This window comes from Salmo salar, chromosome ssa24 (genome assembly GCF_905237065.1).
Source record: "Salmo salar chromosome ssa24, Ssal_v3.1, whole genome shotgun sequence".
NCBI classification, from domain to species: domain Eukaryota; kingdom Metazoa; phylum Chordata; class Actinopteri; order Salmoniformes; family Salmonidae; genus Salmo; species Salmo salar.
Window position 1 is genome coordinate 35,825,966 of NC_059465.1, and position 17,913 is coordinate 35,843,878.

General features: G+C 43.4%; 1 protein-coding gene across 6 annotated transcripts in view; it reads left to right on the forward strand.

The window, feature by feature from the left end:
* The window catches only part of rtkna (rhotekin a), a 119,302-nt gene that overhangs the window by 72,034 nt on the left and 29,355 nt on the right, over positions 1–17,913 (forward strand). The window contains exon 1 of one of the 6 annotated variants that reach the window (XM_014172453.2): positions 5,488–6,211. The exons of the other annotated variants lie outside the window; for them this stretch is intronic. Coding sequence (XP_014027928.2) covers positions 6,179–6,211 — 33 coding nt within the window. The 5' untranslated portion in view covers positions 5,488–6,178. Of the gene's footprint in view, positions 1–5,487; positions 6,212–17,913 lie in introns of those variants that run through there. 6 annotated transcript variants of the gene reach the window in all.

Genomic DNA, 17,913 nt, shown 5'->3' on the forward strand with positions numbered 1-17,913 from the left:
AATTAACATGAACACATATAGCATCTCCAGGCCTCCACACATACGAGCCGCTGATGCGAGCCTTTGAAACATCTACATTTAAAGTATAATAAATCAATTGAATATAAACCTTCACAATACATCCATTATTTATTTTAGTCAGGTCTAAATAAACATTATGATATAAAGAAAATGTATTTCAGAAGAACAGAATATGAGTTGGCCTAGTGTAATCGGGCTATGCTCCATGCCATAGTCTGTAGGCTTGTTCATTTAGGGGTCAACATATGCTTATAAATCGCATGCTATTATTTAATATAATTAGATTTTATAGTAAGAAGAATAAAATAGTAAAGATATTTTTCCCATTCTGCAGCAAGAGTGCACATATGAAGTGGCTATGTTGAGCGTAAAAGTGTTCATTTGAAACAGGTCCTATATGCTTTAGATTTAGAGTTATTTGGCAACTTTAGTTGTGAATGATAGAAACCTTAGAATGTCATAGAAATCAAAACATACAGTATATGGGCTAAATGATGTGACTATAGGCTATTGATGATTTGAGAAAGAAGCAGAAAAGGCTTGTGCTCTGTTCCTTGCATCAGGCTGCACACGCAGTTCTCTCATCAAGTGATCATATTTTCACCCATCAGACTATTCTCAATTTAATCTTGTCTTTACTAATATGTGAAATTCATTTCGAATGGCCCGTTATCAAATGGACAGGAACAGCGGCGGGGGGAAAGACATGTCATCTGTATGCACCCGAATAGCGAATGGAGGCCACTTTCCCAAGGGTTGGTTTTTCACTCATGTCGGGAGGCTATTCCGGTTATTTCACTGCATAACCGGTAATATTCTACCCAAACGCTTTATGCCATGGGCTCTCCAACCCTGTTTCTCTCCAACCCAGTGCTTAATTTAGGAAAACAAGTGAAATCTCTTCGGGAACATCGATAGTAACATGTTTTCACAACAAAACATTTTTTATTAAACTGACAGCCCCTTTCTCTGCACACTGGAGAATGGAATGAAGGAGAGAGGAGGAGATGGAAACGCACGGTGGTGAGATATTCTGTAGCTAAAGGTAATGCGTCAGCCTATTAATTATGAAAATATAAAAAGTGCCGTATTACTAGGCTATTTGCACACCTGAATTGTATAATATTTTCCCAAGTTAAGTTCTGTCAAGTTGGTTGTTGATCATTGCTAGACAGCCATGTTCAAGTCTTGCCATAGATTTTCACGATGATTTTATGTCAAAAATGTAACTACACCTCTCAGGAACATTCAATGTGATCTTGGGAAGAAACTCCCTAGTACTTGCCGATGGCAATCATACCCATAACATGATACAGCCACCACCATGCTTGAAAATATGAAGTGGTACTTAGTGTTGTGTTGTATTTGCCCCAAACATAAGGCTTTGTATTCAAGACAAAATGTTAAGGATGGTTGTATCTTTGTAGTGACGGTGTATTGACACATCATCCAAAGCCTAATTAATGACTTCACCATGCTCAAAGGGATATTTATTTGTACACATTTACCAATCGGTGCCCTTCTTTGCAAGGCATTGAAAAACATCCCTGGTCTTTGTGATTGAAAGGTGTTTGAAATTCACTACTCAATTGAGAGACCTTACAGATAATTGTGTGTGTGTGTGTGGTACATGTTCACCATTATTGAACACGGAATGAGTCCTTGCAACTTTTTATGCAATTTGTTGCACCTGAACTTATTTAGGCTTGCCATAACAAAGGGGTTGAATAATTATTGGATCAAGGCATTTCCGCTTTAAATGTTTTATTAATTTAAAAACAGAAATCTACAACAACAACAAAAATCCACTATATGGGGTATTGTGTGTAGATCAGTTACACAAAATCTCAATTGAATCCATTTTAAATTCAGGCTGTACCACAACAACATTTGGAAAAAGTAAAGGGTTGTGAATACTTTCTGAAGGCACAGTAGGCAGGCTACAATGGGAAAGGGGGATAACTAGTCAGTTGTACAACTGAATGCCTTCAACTGAAATGTGTCTAACACATTTAACTCAACCCCTCTGAATCAGAGAGGTGTGGGAGGCTGCCTATAAACAATGAATTGCAAGACTTGTCATTAGCATGCCATGCATCTCATACTATAGCCTTTTAATGTATGCTCATAAGTTATCATACATTATACCTATAGTGCCTATAAAGTATTAACAATCTGATTTATGCTTTCAGAAGCATTGCTAGTTGAACGCTAAGAACTTGTATTTGGCAGAGCAGGCAGTCGGTGTATTTGAAGCCCGTTTGTTCTCACAGTTAATTCTGTAGGCCATCCATTTCCTCCACTCTCCTTTCTATCACCGAGGCTGCAAAACGCTTTCATCCATCACCGGCTGACAGCACAATACGCATCAGTGCACACCAACTTCCCAGCGCACCCACAAGGCGTTGCAATTTAGCCATGGCCAGGGAACAAGGAACGGCTAATGTTTTACTTATAGAGTAGGCTTCGGATAAATATACTGATTTATTTGACATATTATAATATATCAGTCAAAGGTTTGGACACACCTACTCATTCAAGAGTTTAAAAAAAAAAATATTTTCTACATTGTAGAATAATAGAAGACATCAAAACTATGAAATAACACATATAGAATCATGTAGTAACCAAAAAAGGTGTCAAACAAATCAAAATATATTTTAGATTCTTTAACGTAGCCACCCTTTACCTTGATGACAGCTTTGCACACTCTTTTGTAAAATACACCAGGTGCAATTTCGAAAATTTGGTTGTGCATCAGCAGTTTTTCTCTTATGTCATTCACTCAATTAGCTGATAATTAGTCATGTCAATTTTTTAATTGGTAGTTAGTTTAGCCAGCGATCTAAACTTGTAGTAATCATGGCTGAATACCGACCGGGCATGCAGGGCATGTGCCCAGGGGCCTTGACCGCCAGGGGCCCCCCCTTTTTTGATTTAGTTAGTCATTTTCACTCATATCATATTAACATGGCATTAGTATTGGCAAAATGTGTAGAATTGTAGGAATTTAGCTTTAAAGGCCCCCACCAGAAGGCAATGCTGCCCCTATTTTGAAGTAATTCCTGTCCTATAGCGGAAATTCTTGTTTAGGTTCCACCTACGAAGAATGACGCAGGCTGCTAATGCATATTCACGAATTGGGGGTTTGGAACGAGGTGGAGAAATAACAAGTAGGATACTGACACCTTTCGGTGTAGCTTTCTAGCATGCTAGCCTTATCTACATAGCTAGGTAATGTTAACTGTTGTTGTTATACCATATTGAAAAGATTAGCCAGGTGGCTAGGCTAGGGGTGGTTCTGGAGCTGGATTTGTAATACGCATTTAGGAAAACCTTTGCCACGGATGGATAGGGGAAACCAGTACCTTTTGACTTTACCATTTATTGTTATCTCCAAAGTTTTGGAATGTTCCATAAATTGCGACCGCGAATATGCCTTACAAAGAGTAAGATGAAGCTCCGGTAATATGGATAACTTAACTGTCTGGACTAGAGATGGTCTTTTATACATTGTAATGGACACGGAGCAACCTTTGGTAGACTGCTGGCAGGCCATTTATCTGCGTGACAGCAATGCCAAGTCAGCCCGTACTCATGCCATAGTTCTCACAGCTAGGGGAAGGGAAATGATAGGCTACAATAACTTTGCTCATGATGCATGCCGCTAATGATATGTAACAACACCCTGAGCACATCGGGCACGTAACAAAATACCAATACAAATGTAACAACAGCACAAAATAGATAATAAACAACTTTGTGGAATTTTCTTTCTTTTCATTATAAGATATACACTTCTGATTTCTAGCTGCACCAATCAAAGCAGTGGATCGTGGTCAAAACCATTCATCTTGGGGCGACGGAGGGAGCGGGGTTCCAAAATCATATCACACGCAATTTGACCATTTATGAAATGGTCATATGTACACTACCATTCAAAGGTTTGGGGTCACTTAAAAATGTCCTTGTTTTTTGAAAGAAAAGCACATTTTTTGTCCATTAAAATAACATAAAATTGATCAGAAATAGTGTAGACATTGTTAATGTTGTACATGACTATTGTAGCTGGAAATGGCAGATTTTTTATGGAATATCTACATAGGTGTGCAGAGGCCCATTATCAGCAACCATCACTCCTGTGTTCCAATGTACAGTGTGTTAGCCTTTTAAAATGATCAACTTGGATTAGCTAATTGATCACAGAAAATCCTTTTGCAATTATGTTAGCACAGCTGAAAACTGTTGTTCTGATTAAAGAAGCAATAAAACTGGCCTTCTTTAGACTAGTAGAGTATCTGGAGCGTCAGCATTTGTGGGTTCGATTACAGGCTCAAAATGTCCAGAAACAAATAACTTTCTTCTGAAACTCGGCAGTCTATTCTTGTTCTGAGAAATGTAGTCTATTCCATGTGAGAAATTGCCAAGAAACTGAAGATCTCGTTCAACGCTGTGTACTACTCCCTTCACAGAACAGCGCAAACTGGCTCTAACCAGAATAGAAAGAGTGGGAGGCCCCAGTGCACAACTCAGCAAGAGGACAAGTACATTAGAGTGTCTAGTTTGAGAAACAGACGCCTCACAAGTCCTCAACTGGCAGCTTCATTAAATAGTACCCGCAAAACACCAATCTCAACGTCAACAGTGAAGAGGGAACTTCGGGATGCTGGCCTTCTAGGCAGAGTTGCAAAGATAAAAGCCATATCTCAGACTGACCAATAAAAAGAAAAGACTAAGATGGGCAAAAGAACACAGACACTGGACAGAGGAACTCTGCCTAGAAGGCCAGCATCGCGGAGTCGCCTCTTCACTGTTGACGTTGAGACTGGTGTTTTGCGTGTAGTGACCCCAAACTTTTGAACGGTAGTGTATATTTTATATAATTGCAAGAAATTTACTTTAAAACTTACATTTTTCTCTCCACCGTCAAGAGATGGCCCACAAAAAAAATGGTATGCAAGGTGGTGGGCTCCCCAACCAAATCTCGGTTAGGGCCCCCAAAAGGTTAGAGCCAGCCATGCATGTAAAACATTTACTATTTGGTATTTTATATGTGCTCATTGCACACAGTATTGAGGTGAAATGTTGTCACAGTCCCGGATTGAAATTTTGATAGATAGTCATCTATATAATTTCCAAACATACCTCAGATTATCCAGGGGCGGCAGCGTAGCCTAGTGGGTAGAGCGTTGGACAAGTAACTGAAGGTTGCAAGTTCGAATCCCCTGAGCTGACAAGGTACAAATCTGTCGTTATGCCCCTGAACAAGGCAGTTAACCCACTGTTGAAAGTAAGAATTTGTTCTTAACTGACTTGCCTATTAAAAATCCTTTATTTAAACAGTCCAGGCAATGACCGTTTCAGACCCTCACAAGCACCGACTGTCACACAGTCTCCACACGGTAAACTGGCGATGATGTAATCTTGAAACGTTATTTGCTTGAGCAATGGAAATTCGGTGAGAAAAGAGGGGGAGGAGGGAGAGATTTAGCAGGGATTTGGGTTACAGTACTGTCGTGGCACGGTAGCCTAGCTGTGGACTCATGCGCTGTAAGAAAAGAAAACAGCTTTAACACAGGCGATTTGAGTCATACGGGATTTGTCACTATTTCAAAACCTCTCTGGAATCGGACGCACATGCATTCTATTTATTTTGGATATCATTTTCCATAGTGGGCAGCTATAGCCACAGTCAGCAACGGATTTGACAGACGCGAAACCTTATACTAAAACCTTGCCCACGCTCCTGCCTGCCTTTTCGGGTGTGCACACCCGCCTCCTCAGACACCTCCCCCGATGGTCCTCCCGGCGGCCAGTCTATACCCGCCCGGTGCTGGAGAGCGAGTCGGAGGGGTTAGCCTACTGATGACAGCGCAGAGATGAGCCTGGGCAGATGAATGCCACACTCACCACTGGTCCTGCGCGAGCCAGGGATATCCGGTTTTGGTGAACGGACTATAGTGATCACACAACACACTGCAGTGGGCTACATGCAACCTTTCTGAAGATACTTGGATATTCTGTCAATTGATTGATTTATGTCTTGAGGAATCTGTTTTCTGGGTGTGCGGGTTGTTTGGGACGTTGCGTGTAGCCTGTTAGGCTGTTGCGTAAGCGTGTTGCCGGTTTGGAGACTTGAAGAGTACATCTTTCAATCATGGCCGGCATGAATAACTCAAACAATCAGCGGGTAAGTGTGCTGGCTTTACGTTGATCTAAGTAATTTATTTTTTCCTAGGTGTTTCTAGTGGAAATGTTGACATGCTTTAATTTAGAGACTATTTGATCTGGGCTACATAGGAATTGTGCATCCTGCCATAAAATCATCACAACAGTCTGTCATGACATAAATATATGTGACAAGTCCACTTGCTCATTGTACAGCAGGGAAAGTACATTGTTAAAAGTCGTGCCATTTTTATGGCGAAACCCTGTGGGGACAAGGAGAGCGCATGACATACTGTATGCCATCATGACCAAGAACGAACAGTTCTTCTCTGTGGTGACATTGAATGCATGCTAGATTATTCTCTACAAATTGACATTAGTCAAAGACGCACACATTCTTTGGCTGTGGCATAGCTCTCATCTGGTTGAGTCACAGGGTAGATGGGGTGTGATTTGGGATAGTCTGATGTTCTGTGGGACATTCTGTGGGCCATTGTCTTTGAACTTCTGAGAAGTGGGACAATGCAGCCACTGTGCTTTTTAATTATGTTTCAGTCATCAATACATTTCCAGACTGGAGCGCTTCTGTCGATGCCTTGTGCTTCTGTCAGAGTATTGTAGCAGTGGCTCGAATCTCTGTCCATTTCTCTTGTGCCACACTGACTTTGATAAAGGACAAGATCATCTGTATTTGGACCTGTCTTATCATATACAATCTCAATGTGAACGTGTGTTCTATGTGCTGGGCTCCAGGCACATGCCAGCATCACTGAAGCGCTGCTGCAGTAGACAGAGATGTTTGAGCTTGAGGGTGTGTGACCGCTCTTATGAGGACTGTCTAGTACTCCTTCCTGTCGTGTGTGTGCGCGTGTGAACGCTTGTGTGCATGTTTGTTGCCTATACGGACGCATTGTAGTCTAATATGGAAAAGGTCACTTGCGTTGTGACACAGAGGCTGCAACAGCCAGTCTCTCTTTCTTTCTATATTTGAATTCTAGGAATCTCTCTACATCTCCATCCCCTGTCATTACTAGTCACAGAGACAGACTCTTATCATTACATCTAAAAAGGTCATCATGCTAGTTTCAGTAGAGATCTCTTCTTACGTTAGTGTAATGATAGGCATACAGTCTGTGTACATGTGATTCCTCTGCTTTCCACAATCAATATAGTCACTGCAGAGGAGCAGAATGCAGTAACATCCTGTCTCGTTCTCTGCTCGGCTTCAGCTGTAAAGGTCAGGACATGTTTCCTCTGTCTTTCACATATCTGTCATTGTGACTCTGCCTCTGGCCACCCTGGCCAGTGCAGTATCATGGCTCCTGTCCTGGGGGTTAAGGACCGTGACACGGGTATGATGTTGTAGGACTCCTGTCCTGGGGGTTAAGGACCGTGACACAGGTATGATGTTGTAGGACTCCTGTCCTGGGGGTTAAGGACCGTGACACAGGTATGATGATGTAGGACTCCTGTCCTGGGGGTTAAGGACCGTGACACAGGTATGATGTTGTAGGACTCCTGTCCTGGGGGTTAAGGACCGTGACACAGGTATGATGTTGTAGGACTCCTGTCCTGGGGGTTAAGGACCGTGACACAGGTATGATGATGTAGGACTCCTGTCCTGGGGGTTAAGGACCGTGACACAGGTATGATGTTGTAGGACTCCTGTCCTGGGGGTTAAGGACCGTGACACAGGTATGATGTGGTAGGACTCCTGTCCTGGGGGTTAAGGACCGTGACACAGGTATGATGTTGTAGGACTCCTGTCCTGGGGGTTAAGGACCGTGACACAGGTATGATGATGTAGGACTCCTGTCCTGGGGGTTAAGGACCGTGACACAGGTATGATGTTGTAGGACTCCTGTCCTGGGGGTTAAGGACCGTGACACAGGTATGATGTTGTAGGACTCCTGTCCTGGGGGTTAAGGACCGTGACACAGGTATGATGTGGTAGGACTCCTGTCCTGGGGGTTAAGGACCGTGACACAGGTATGATGTTGTAGGACTCCTGTCCTGGGGGTTAAGGACCGTGACACAGGTATGATGTTGTAGGACTCCTGTCCTGGGGGTTAAGGACCGTGACACAGGTATGATGTTGTAGGACTCCTGTCCTGGGGGTTAAGGACCGTGACACAGGTATGATGTTGTAGGACTCCTGTCCTGGGGGTTAAGGACCGTGACACAGGTATGATGTGGTAGGACTCCTGTCCTGGGGGTTAAGGACCGTGACACAGGTATGATGTTGTAGGACTCCTGTCCTGGGGGTTAAGGACCGTGACACAGGTATGATGTTGTAGGACTCCTGTCCTGGGGGTTAAGGACCGTGACACAGGTATGATGTTGTAGGACTCCTGTCCTGGGGGTTAAGGACCGTGACACAGGTATGATGATGTAGGACTCCTGTCCTGGGGGTTAAGGACCGTGACACAGGTATGATGTTGTAGGACTCCTGTCCTGGGGGTTAAGGACCGTGACACAGGTATGATGTTGTAGGACTCCTGTCCTGGGGGTTAAGGACCGTGACACAGGTATGATGTTGTAGGACTCATAATTCTCTAGTCGGCACTGGAGCTAATAGGGGCCATTTCTCTTTGTGTGTGTGTGTGTGTGTCCTGGAAGTTATTGTCGAAGGAAGAAAGTGAGAACCAGAGAGGAAGAGGTGAAGTAAGAGATTTTGGGCCCAGTGATCCCTATCTTCTCCAGCAGGTGACATATATTTTAGTTTTTTTCGTTCATCAAGCCTGGAGTTTTTGTATGGCTTATTTGCTACGTGTGGCTTATTTGATTAATGATTAGGTTCTTACGAGCGTACTGATATAATTAGGACACATGACATCCTGGCAACTTTGTGAAGAAAAAACAAATATAGGACTTGTCTGGTCATCACTAGTTTCCACAGCCACAAAGTCATAAACCTCGCCTATTTCTGCCATTTCTCTTCTCAAAATGTGATTTTAATTGTAACCTTAACCACACTGCTAACCTTATGCCTAACCTTAATGAATTTTTAAGATACAGACAATTTTAATGTTGGCTGTGTTAAGTAGTGTAAACCCCTTGTGCCTTTTCTTCACATGCGTTATCTGGCCTCTCATTGGCTGGAGTGGTCCCACCTGATCTTGCCTCCTCCCGACTGCCTTCCATTTTTGAAGACATTGCTTTTCGTTGTTAGAGCGGCCACTACAGTATCGGGTCAATGTAATTGATAATCTCTGTGAGAACCGAGCCACACACATTCCACATGCTCAGTCAATAGTGTACCCTTTTTACCTCACATTCAGACATAAATTGCATCGTTTACTCCTTTACACACACACACACACACACACACACACACACACACACACACACACACACCTGTTGCAGCTCACACAAAATAGCACTGTCCTCTGAGATGCATCCCAACCTTGACTCCCATGAGTAATCTCCCTTAGTTCTCTCTGTCCTGTCTTGTTTTAAGAAGTGGCGAATCATTCTGGTTGGTTTGTCCTGATGAGCTGCAGGGTGCCTCCTACGAGCCTGTTGAGAGAGGAGATGGAGGAGAGACGGAGAGCAGTATATTTTTAGACAGTCAAAGTGATGGATGTCTGTGCAGGGAGATAGATTTATGTAGATGGACTCCAGCAGCCAGACAGGTAATGCAGTGTGGCAGGCATCTCTCGCAGCAGACAGGAACCAGTCAGTCATTTATATAGGCTGTCTGTCACGCCCTCAACAGGCCTACCTGTTTAGTGGGAGAACAGTTCACGATGATCAGTGTTACACTGCTCTATGTCTGACTGAAAGGTGTGTGTGTTTTACCACACTCCACACTTATGTCACGCTGCTTTGCTTTCTCCTGCCAGACCATTATTAGATTGTGTGTGTTAATGAAGTTACTCTTGTGTTTTTGTTGTGATAAGTGGTGAGAACAGACACGCAGACTCCTCTTACACGTGCACGCCCTCTCACACATACACAAACTCATACACTGTAAGATGAGATGGAGAGACACTTTTACTCTGTGTGTGTGTGTGTGTGTGTGTGTGTGTGTGTGAGTGAAGGAGAACGACCCAGAGGTATCGTCCTAGCCACCCTCGCAGCCTGCTCCAATGCGTAGAATGTGAATCAGCCACGGCGCACAGATTCTGTTAGACATCTGAGTCAACAGTCAACAGGCAGGGGGCGGGTATTTCCACCTAAAGACCATTGCTAAGGCTAACCGCTGAGGCTAACTGCAGCTAAGTCGACTCCAACATGAATGTTAACATTTGTTCCAGACCGTAAAATATATGTTTGTCTGCAGTCTGGCTAGTCAGACAGTGTGCTTCTCAGAATAACACTTCACCACATATCTCCTCACAATGTGGAGAAACAGGGCCTTGTCTGGCTCCGGGGTTTCCCCCAGCCTGGAGAAACAGGGCCTTGTCTGGCTCCGGGGTTTCCCCCAGCCTGGAGAAACAGGGCCTTGTCTGGCTCCGGGGTTTCCCCCAGCCTGGAGAAACAGGGCCTTGTCTGGCTCCGGGGTTTCCCCCAGCCTGGAGAAACAGGGCCTTGTCTGGCTCCGGGGTTTCCCCCAGCCTGGAGAAACAGGGCCCTGTCTGGCTCCGGGGTTTCCCCCAGCCTGGAGAAACAGGGCCTTGTCTGGCTCCGGGTTTCCCCCAGCCTGGAGAAACAGGGCCCTGTCTGGCTCCGGGGTTTCCCCCAGCCTGGAGAAACAGGGCCTTGTCTGGCTCCGGGGTTTCCCCCAGCCTGGAGAAACAGGGCCCTGTCTGGCTCCGGGGTTTCCCCCAGCCTGGAGAAACAGGGCCTTGTCTGGCTCCGGGGTTTCCCCCAGCCTGGAGAAACAGGGCCCTGTCTGGCTCCGGGTTTCCCCCAGCCTGGAGAAACAGGGCCTTGTCTGGCTCCGGGGTTTCCCCCAGCCTGGAGAAACAGGGCCCTGTCTGGCTCCGGGGTTTCCCCCAGCCTGGAGAAACAGGGCCTTGTCTGGCTCCGGGGTTTGGGGGCATTTCCCGCAGCCTGGTGTACATGTCCTTATAGTAGCAGATGTTGGAGTGGTGGTAGTGGGTGTGTTGTCCGTGGGATTCCTGCAGTCCTGGTGTGTGACTGGCTGGTCTGGAGGACAGAGATGATGATGGACTGATCATTTGCATGTCCCAAACTAATTTCCTCTCTCGCTCCCTCTGTTTGGCTGTCCGTTTGGGTCTCTTTCGCCCTCTGTCTTTTGCATGCATGTACAGACAGATGTACACACACTGACAAACAGACACATATAAATGTATTTGCTTTCCTGCAAGTAGACCTATTCATATTAATTTGGGTAAGGATGAGATGGCAAGAGAGGGAGAGAAGGGAGAGAGACTCTCTTAATGGAGCTCATCTTGCAACTATGCACTTTTGCAACTTTTACTTAACACATGAATATGAATGTTACCCCATTATCTTTGAGGTGGCAGGTAGCCTAGTGGTTAGAGCGTTGTGCCAGTCACCGAAAGGTTGCTACTTCGAATCCACGAGCTGAGAAGGTAAAAATCTGTCGTTCTGCCCCAGAACAAGGCAGTTAACCCACTGTTCCTAGGCCGTCATTGTAAATAAGAATTTGTTCTTAACTGAATTGCCTAGTTAAATAAAGGTAAAATAAAAATCTTAAGAGGCATCCACTAAGTTACTTAAATTCTGAAGGAGAGAGACGAGGAAGACGGTGCAGCGAAGGTTAAAAAAAGACAGGGTGATGGCAGAGAAGTGACACAACACTTCTATTGTCCTAGATGTAATGTACAGCCCCCTTCGCATGCCTCATCCATACTATTAGTCTTATCAGTGTTTTGACCGAGCAGGTTGAGGGTGTGACCACTGATGTGGTAGAGTTAGAGATAAAGCTCCAGGGTAACTGGTCCTACGGCTGGCTCATATATGTGACCGACCGTCTCGATTCAGTCTTATGTAGCAACATTTGAAATTGTGTTTTTTTACAATGGATAAAAGTAGAGACTCAGAGCTACAAAATGGTATATCATACACTACAGTTGAGGAACAATGGGAAAGTAATTCTGCTTTGAAAGTTGATCAACTTGTAACCTCACTTTTGAGAAAATGGTCCTCGAATATTTTGGTATACCTACTGGAGCTCTTCTTTGTCTACACCCATTCAGCATCATTCACACCCTCTTAAGCTTTAGCCCCACCCGTCTCTAAGGATTCACGTGAGGCCATGTACTAAACAACAAAAGATTTTAATACTAAAGGCTGGTTTATACTACGCCTATCGACAGTTGTCGCAGTGACATCATGAACATTCTATTGTCGTCCGACATCAAACTTGTCGTGACGTTATTATGAAAAAGTATAAACACAAAAACTATTAGCAGAACTATTTTAACACCAATAAACCCATCTGTTTTAAAAATGAATGTAGTGTATGTCAATCTAGCAAACCAGGCAACTAAAAGCAACTTTTTAAACAATGTTTTGGTTTGTTTCTATCTTTAGCTAGCTAGCTAACGTTAGGTTAGCTAGCTAGCTAATGTTAGGTTAGCTGGCTAGCTAATGTTAGCCAGCTAACGTTAGGTTAGCTGGCTAGCTAATGTTAGGTTAGCTGGCTAGCTAATGTTAGGTTAGCTGGCTAGCCAGTTCAAATAATGACCATATCATATAGCTGACATTGTCTTCACTTTGTCATTTGTATTCATTTTTACAGGAAAATAAACTCACAAGATCATTATTTACAAGTTAATGCCGAACCAATTACAGAAAATAGCTTACGATTATGAGTGTGATGAAATAAAAGCAGTGCATTCTACCAGAGAATTTTAGAACTTGGACACTGTCTTGTTAGCCTAACGTTATATCCTAATTTGACTTTGGTGTAGGTCATGTTCTTCACATTACCGTTTCTGGTCAACACATACTATATCATATAAAGTCCAAGTTTATTTGTCACATGACAGGATACAGAAGGGGTTGTGGAATGGTTACTTGTATAGTGGAGTCTTTTTTTGGCTAGCTAAACAATGAACCATATTTCCAACACTTAACGTTACTACCCTGCATGAATCTGCAGGTAGCTAACCAACCAGGTTCAATGTTAGCTAGCTAGCTAACATTAGTCTATCTAGCAATGCAAATGTCTCTGAGATACAAATAACATTACTACACAGATCATACATGTAATGTTAGCTAGCGAGCCTGCCAGCTAACGTTAGCTAGCTAGCTAACAGTATGCTTTAACTTGAAATGAAAATGACATTCTGACAAAATTAGAAATGTATAATATCTGAAAATGTAGCTAGCTAGACTCTTACCCGTATACATGGATGGACGCTTCTCCCTCTCTGTCACGGATGCCATGGTTGCCCTTAGTTTGAAAATGTAATCCGAAGACAGGTCTTTTATACAACAGCCTTCTGTGTTCTCTTTTCGACTCCCTCTTCATATTTGCAATCAAATGCCAGAATTTTCTCCAATTCCACTGGGCACGGCACTGATTTCAAAACTCGTTCCTCCGGAAAGTGGAGAGCAATACTTTTGCATTTCTACTACGTGATATCTTTTTTTTAAAAAGCCACATTAAAAAGGATTTCCTACACATACTGACCAGCTCATGTTATAGACAGAAGCGTGCTACATGGCTGACCAATCCGAACTCATCTCTCGGGAAGGCCAGCCCATCCATGATCTCAGGCAAACATGGCTAGCGGGATGGTTCTTGACTTTTTCCGTGGCTCAACCAACTAGGCTTGTAATATAAACAATGTATTCGTATTTACAGGTGGCATACAAGTTTGTTATTAAGGCACATGAAAGTTCACATGTTCCAGAAGGCATTTCTGAAAAAAGAAACGCATTTTAGATTACAAAAAGCTTAACGTTCAAATAGCTCTCCTGTGAAGTAGTGAATCGTGACATATGCCTAGCTTCCTGAAACGAGTCACATATATGATGATGAACACTGTCCCCTCAGTGTCCCGTGAGGCTCAGTTGGTAGAGCATGGCGCTTGCAATGCCAGGGTTGTGGGTTTGATTCCCACAGGGGACCAGTATGGGAAAAAAAGTATGAAAATGTATGAACTCAAGTCGTTCTGGATAAGTGTCTGCTAAATGACAAAAATGTAAATGTAATGTTATGACAAGGTGGCAGAGCCAATGGTCCTGCTCACAGCATCACCACAAGCATCTTCTACCTGCTATCTACTTCCATGTCTAGTGTGTGTGTGTGTGTGTGTGTGTGTGTGTGTGTGTGTTGCGCCACAGTGGCATTTCTAAATAAGACGGCAGCAGTGCAGTGACGTTAAGTCAGGGTGTGTTTGTTTTCGTTGGGTGTGTTTGTTATGCATGTTTTGGATGTGTGGTCTATGTGTAGTCACCCAGGGTCCAAGGTCCCCCTGCAATGTCTGCTGGAAGTCTATATTAGGGGAGGGTTAGAGTGGGAGGGTTAGAGTGGGAGGGTTAGAAGGGGGGAGGGGGTTTAAGGGCCGGTTAGGCCGGCTCATCTGATTTAGCCCTGATTTCCTCATCCAGCTTCAGACACAGAGAAAAGCCCCGGATTAGAGAGTGCCACGCAGCCTCCAGCAGAGTGTGTGTGTGTGTGTGTGTGTGTGTGTGTGTGTGTGTGTGTGTGTGTGTGTGTGTGTGTGTGTGTGTGTGTGTGTGTGTGTGTGTGTGTGTGTGTGTGTGTGTGGGGGGTGTGTAACTGTACAGACCCCACTTGGGGTGCCTATCTCTTTCTGGCACAGCATGTCCTCTCCCCCTCTCATCCCCCTCATCCCCCCTCTCATCTCTCCTCTCTTCTACAGCAGATTCCTCTCTCTGTATTGTAGCTGTCTCTCTCTCGCGCTGTCTCTCTCCGTCTTTCTTCAATTGAATTCCAGGGTGAAGAGAAGAATCAAAGCGGTCTCGTTGAGAGAGATCATAGCAGACTTTGATCAGGGTCTTACCTAGGCCTCTATTAACAGTTCCTCTCTTTTTCTTCTGTTAGCTTACAGGAAAAGCCAGCTAATCAGTTAACGAGCCAGTGCTCTGAACATGTGTAGTAGTCAGTGGCTTTGTTCCAACCTACAATGTAACACTGCCAAGAACTGGGCCTTTTCTACTGTGTATTATGCTTGTGTGTGTATAGGCGCCCTGCTGTGCATAATGGTTTTGTGTGTGTAATTACTTTCCTCTTGCAGCTCCCAGACATTCAGTTCTGCCAATCATTCTCATTAGAGTTTTTCCCATTCCTGTTAGATTTGCAGACGATGGAATGAGTTAGGGCTGGGCGATATGGCCCAAATATCATATTTAAATATAACCTTTATTAACAGTTAATAACAAATTCTTATTTACAATGACGGCCTACCGGGGCACAGTGGGTTAACTGCCTTGTTCAGGGGCAGAACGACAGATTTTTACCGTCAGCTCGGGGATTCGATCCAACAACCTTTCGGTGACTGGCCCAACGCTCTAACCACAAGGCTACCTGCCGCCCCGCCAGCCGCCAATAAAAAGATGGTATGATGGTATTTGATGGTATTTTGTTTTTGAATAACAAAAGTTGTACATTTTCTTCATTAGTAGTACGTGACCCTAGGGTGGAAACACATACATTCTAAGTCATTTTAATGGGTCTTTCTCCATTCTGATTGTTTTATACTGTTTAATTTCAACACCCCCCCAAAAATCTGCATTTTCATCAATTTCTGTATTTCCTGCACAAATTTTCCACAGTTCCACATAGAGCTGCATGATATGGACAAACAGGCCTTATTTTTAACCAAATCTTGCAATTGCAATTTAACTTGCAATTTAGAATGAAACACTTAGGTGAACTGTTGGAATCATGGAAATAGAATGATTATTCTAGTTCTATAAGTAGAATATAATAGTAGCCAGCTAACTAGCGTTTATCATTAGCGGCTAGCACGATTTAAGCCTAGTGGATTTATATTAAGAAGCAGAGTGGAAACAGCATTAACATTGTTGCATGTGCTGCATTGACCAGGCAGGCTGAACATGTCTCGCGGTCGAGGAACAACAAATGCACTCCTTGAGTGACGGGGCGGGGCTAGGTCTGTATGGAAAGCAGCATGGAGAAAGAGCGGAGAGGGATGACTCAAGTAGTGGAGTAAACTATAAAAATGAACGTTACACACGGCGTATCACATTTAACAAACATTCAAATACCGTTTATAGAAGGTAAAGTAAAAATCCAAACTGGTCCGTGCATCAATACCGGTATATCGTAAAATAAGCTATACCGCCCAGCCCTAAGTGGAGTATAGACTCATTGGATCAGATTTGGCCGACGTGAGTTCAGGCTTATCTCAATTGTAATCATCCTCACACCTTTCACTCACTGGTTAGTGAGGTAGCAGCTAGTTCTCCCAAGGAATCCTGCTTGGTTTCTGTGGGTGCATCTCAATAGTCTAGTGGTTTCCTCTCCTTGGGTCCTTCACTTCATTTACAGTGATCTGGGAAAATGGGGTAGGTGAAAGCTGTATGTTAGAAAATAAAGGAAAGCCGCACACTCTAAGAGCTCAGATGCAAAAATGTAATAACCAACGTTTCGACAGCAAAGCTGTCTTCATCAGGGTATCATCACACACACTGCGAGATGAGTCATTTATATAGTGTCAAGAGACACACAGGTGTTTGTAATCATGGCCAAGTATGGCCTAATATCATTGGTTAACTCAAATATTTAAAAAAAATGGCATACAAAGAACATACAAAAAGACAAACAAATGGATAGCATACGATCATAGCATTTGTAGTCTAAAATGTATCTAACAAACAATTACAATGGCAAAATCACAATTATCACAAGAATGGCTTCAGATCAAAGTCTATGTTGAGACCGAAGGGAGCAAGGGTCTTTAAATTAAAGATCCAGGCAGCCTCTCGTTTTAACAATAAATGATCAAGGTCACCCCCTCTCCTCGGGAGGGTGACATGTTCGATACCAATATAACGCAGAGACGAAATCGGATGGTTTGCTTCCAAAAAGTGGGCCGCAACTGGGTAAGTTAAGTTTTTGCACCTAATGGTGCTACGATGCTCTGAGATACGTACTTTTAATTCACGCTTTGTTTTACCCACATAATTTTTACCACAAGGACAAGTTATAAGATAAATAACTGCCTTAGTGGAACACGTAATAACACCTTTAATTGGGATAGATTTCCCTGTTTGGGGGTGTTTGAAGGATCTACATTTATAAGAGCCATTGCATTGAGCACAGCCATTACACTTGTAGTTTCCATCCAGTAGGGGCGCAAATAGACGTTGTTCAGGAATATCTTGGGGTGGTAAATCAGAGTGTACCAATTGGTCTCTGAGATTTCTTCCCCGCGAGAATACGACCAGGGGAAGATCAGAAAACACATTAACGAGACTATCATCATATTTCAGAATTTATTGTTAAAACGAGAGGCTGCCTGGATCTTTAATTTAAAGACCCTTGCTCCCTTCGGTCTCAACATAGACTTTGATCTGAAGCCATTCTTGTGATAATTGTGATTTTGCCATTGTAATTGTTTGTTAGATACATTTTAGACTACAAATGCCATGATCGTATGCTATCCATTTGTTTGTCTTTTTGTATGTTCTTTGTATGCCATTTTTTTAAATATTTGAGTTAACCAATGATATTAGGCCATACTTGGCCATGATTACAAACACCTGTGTGTCTCTTGACACTATATAAATGACTCATCTCGCAGTGTTTGTGATGATACCCTGATGAAGACAGCTTTGCTGTCGAAACGT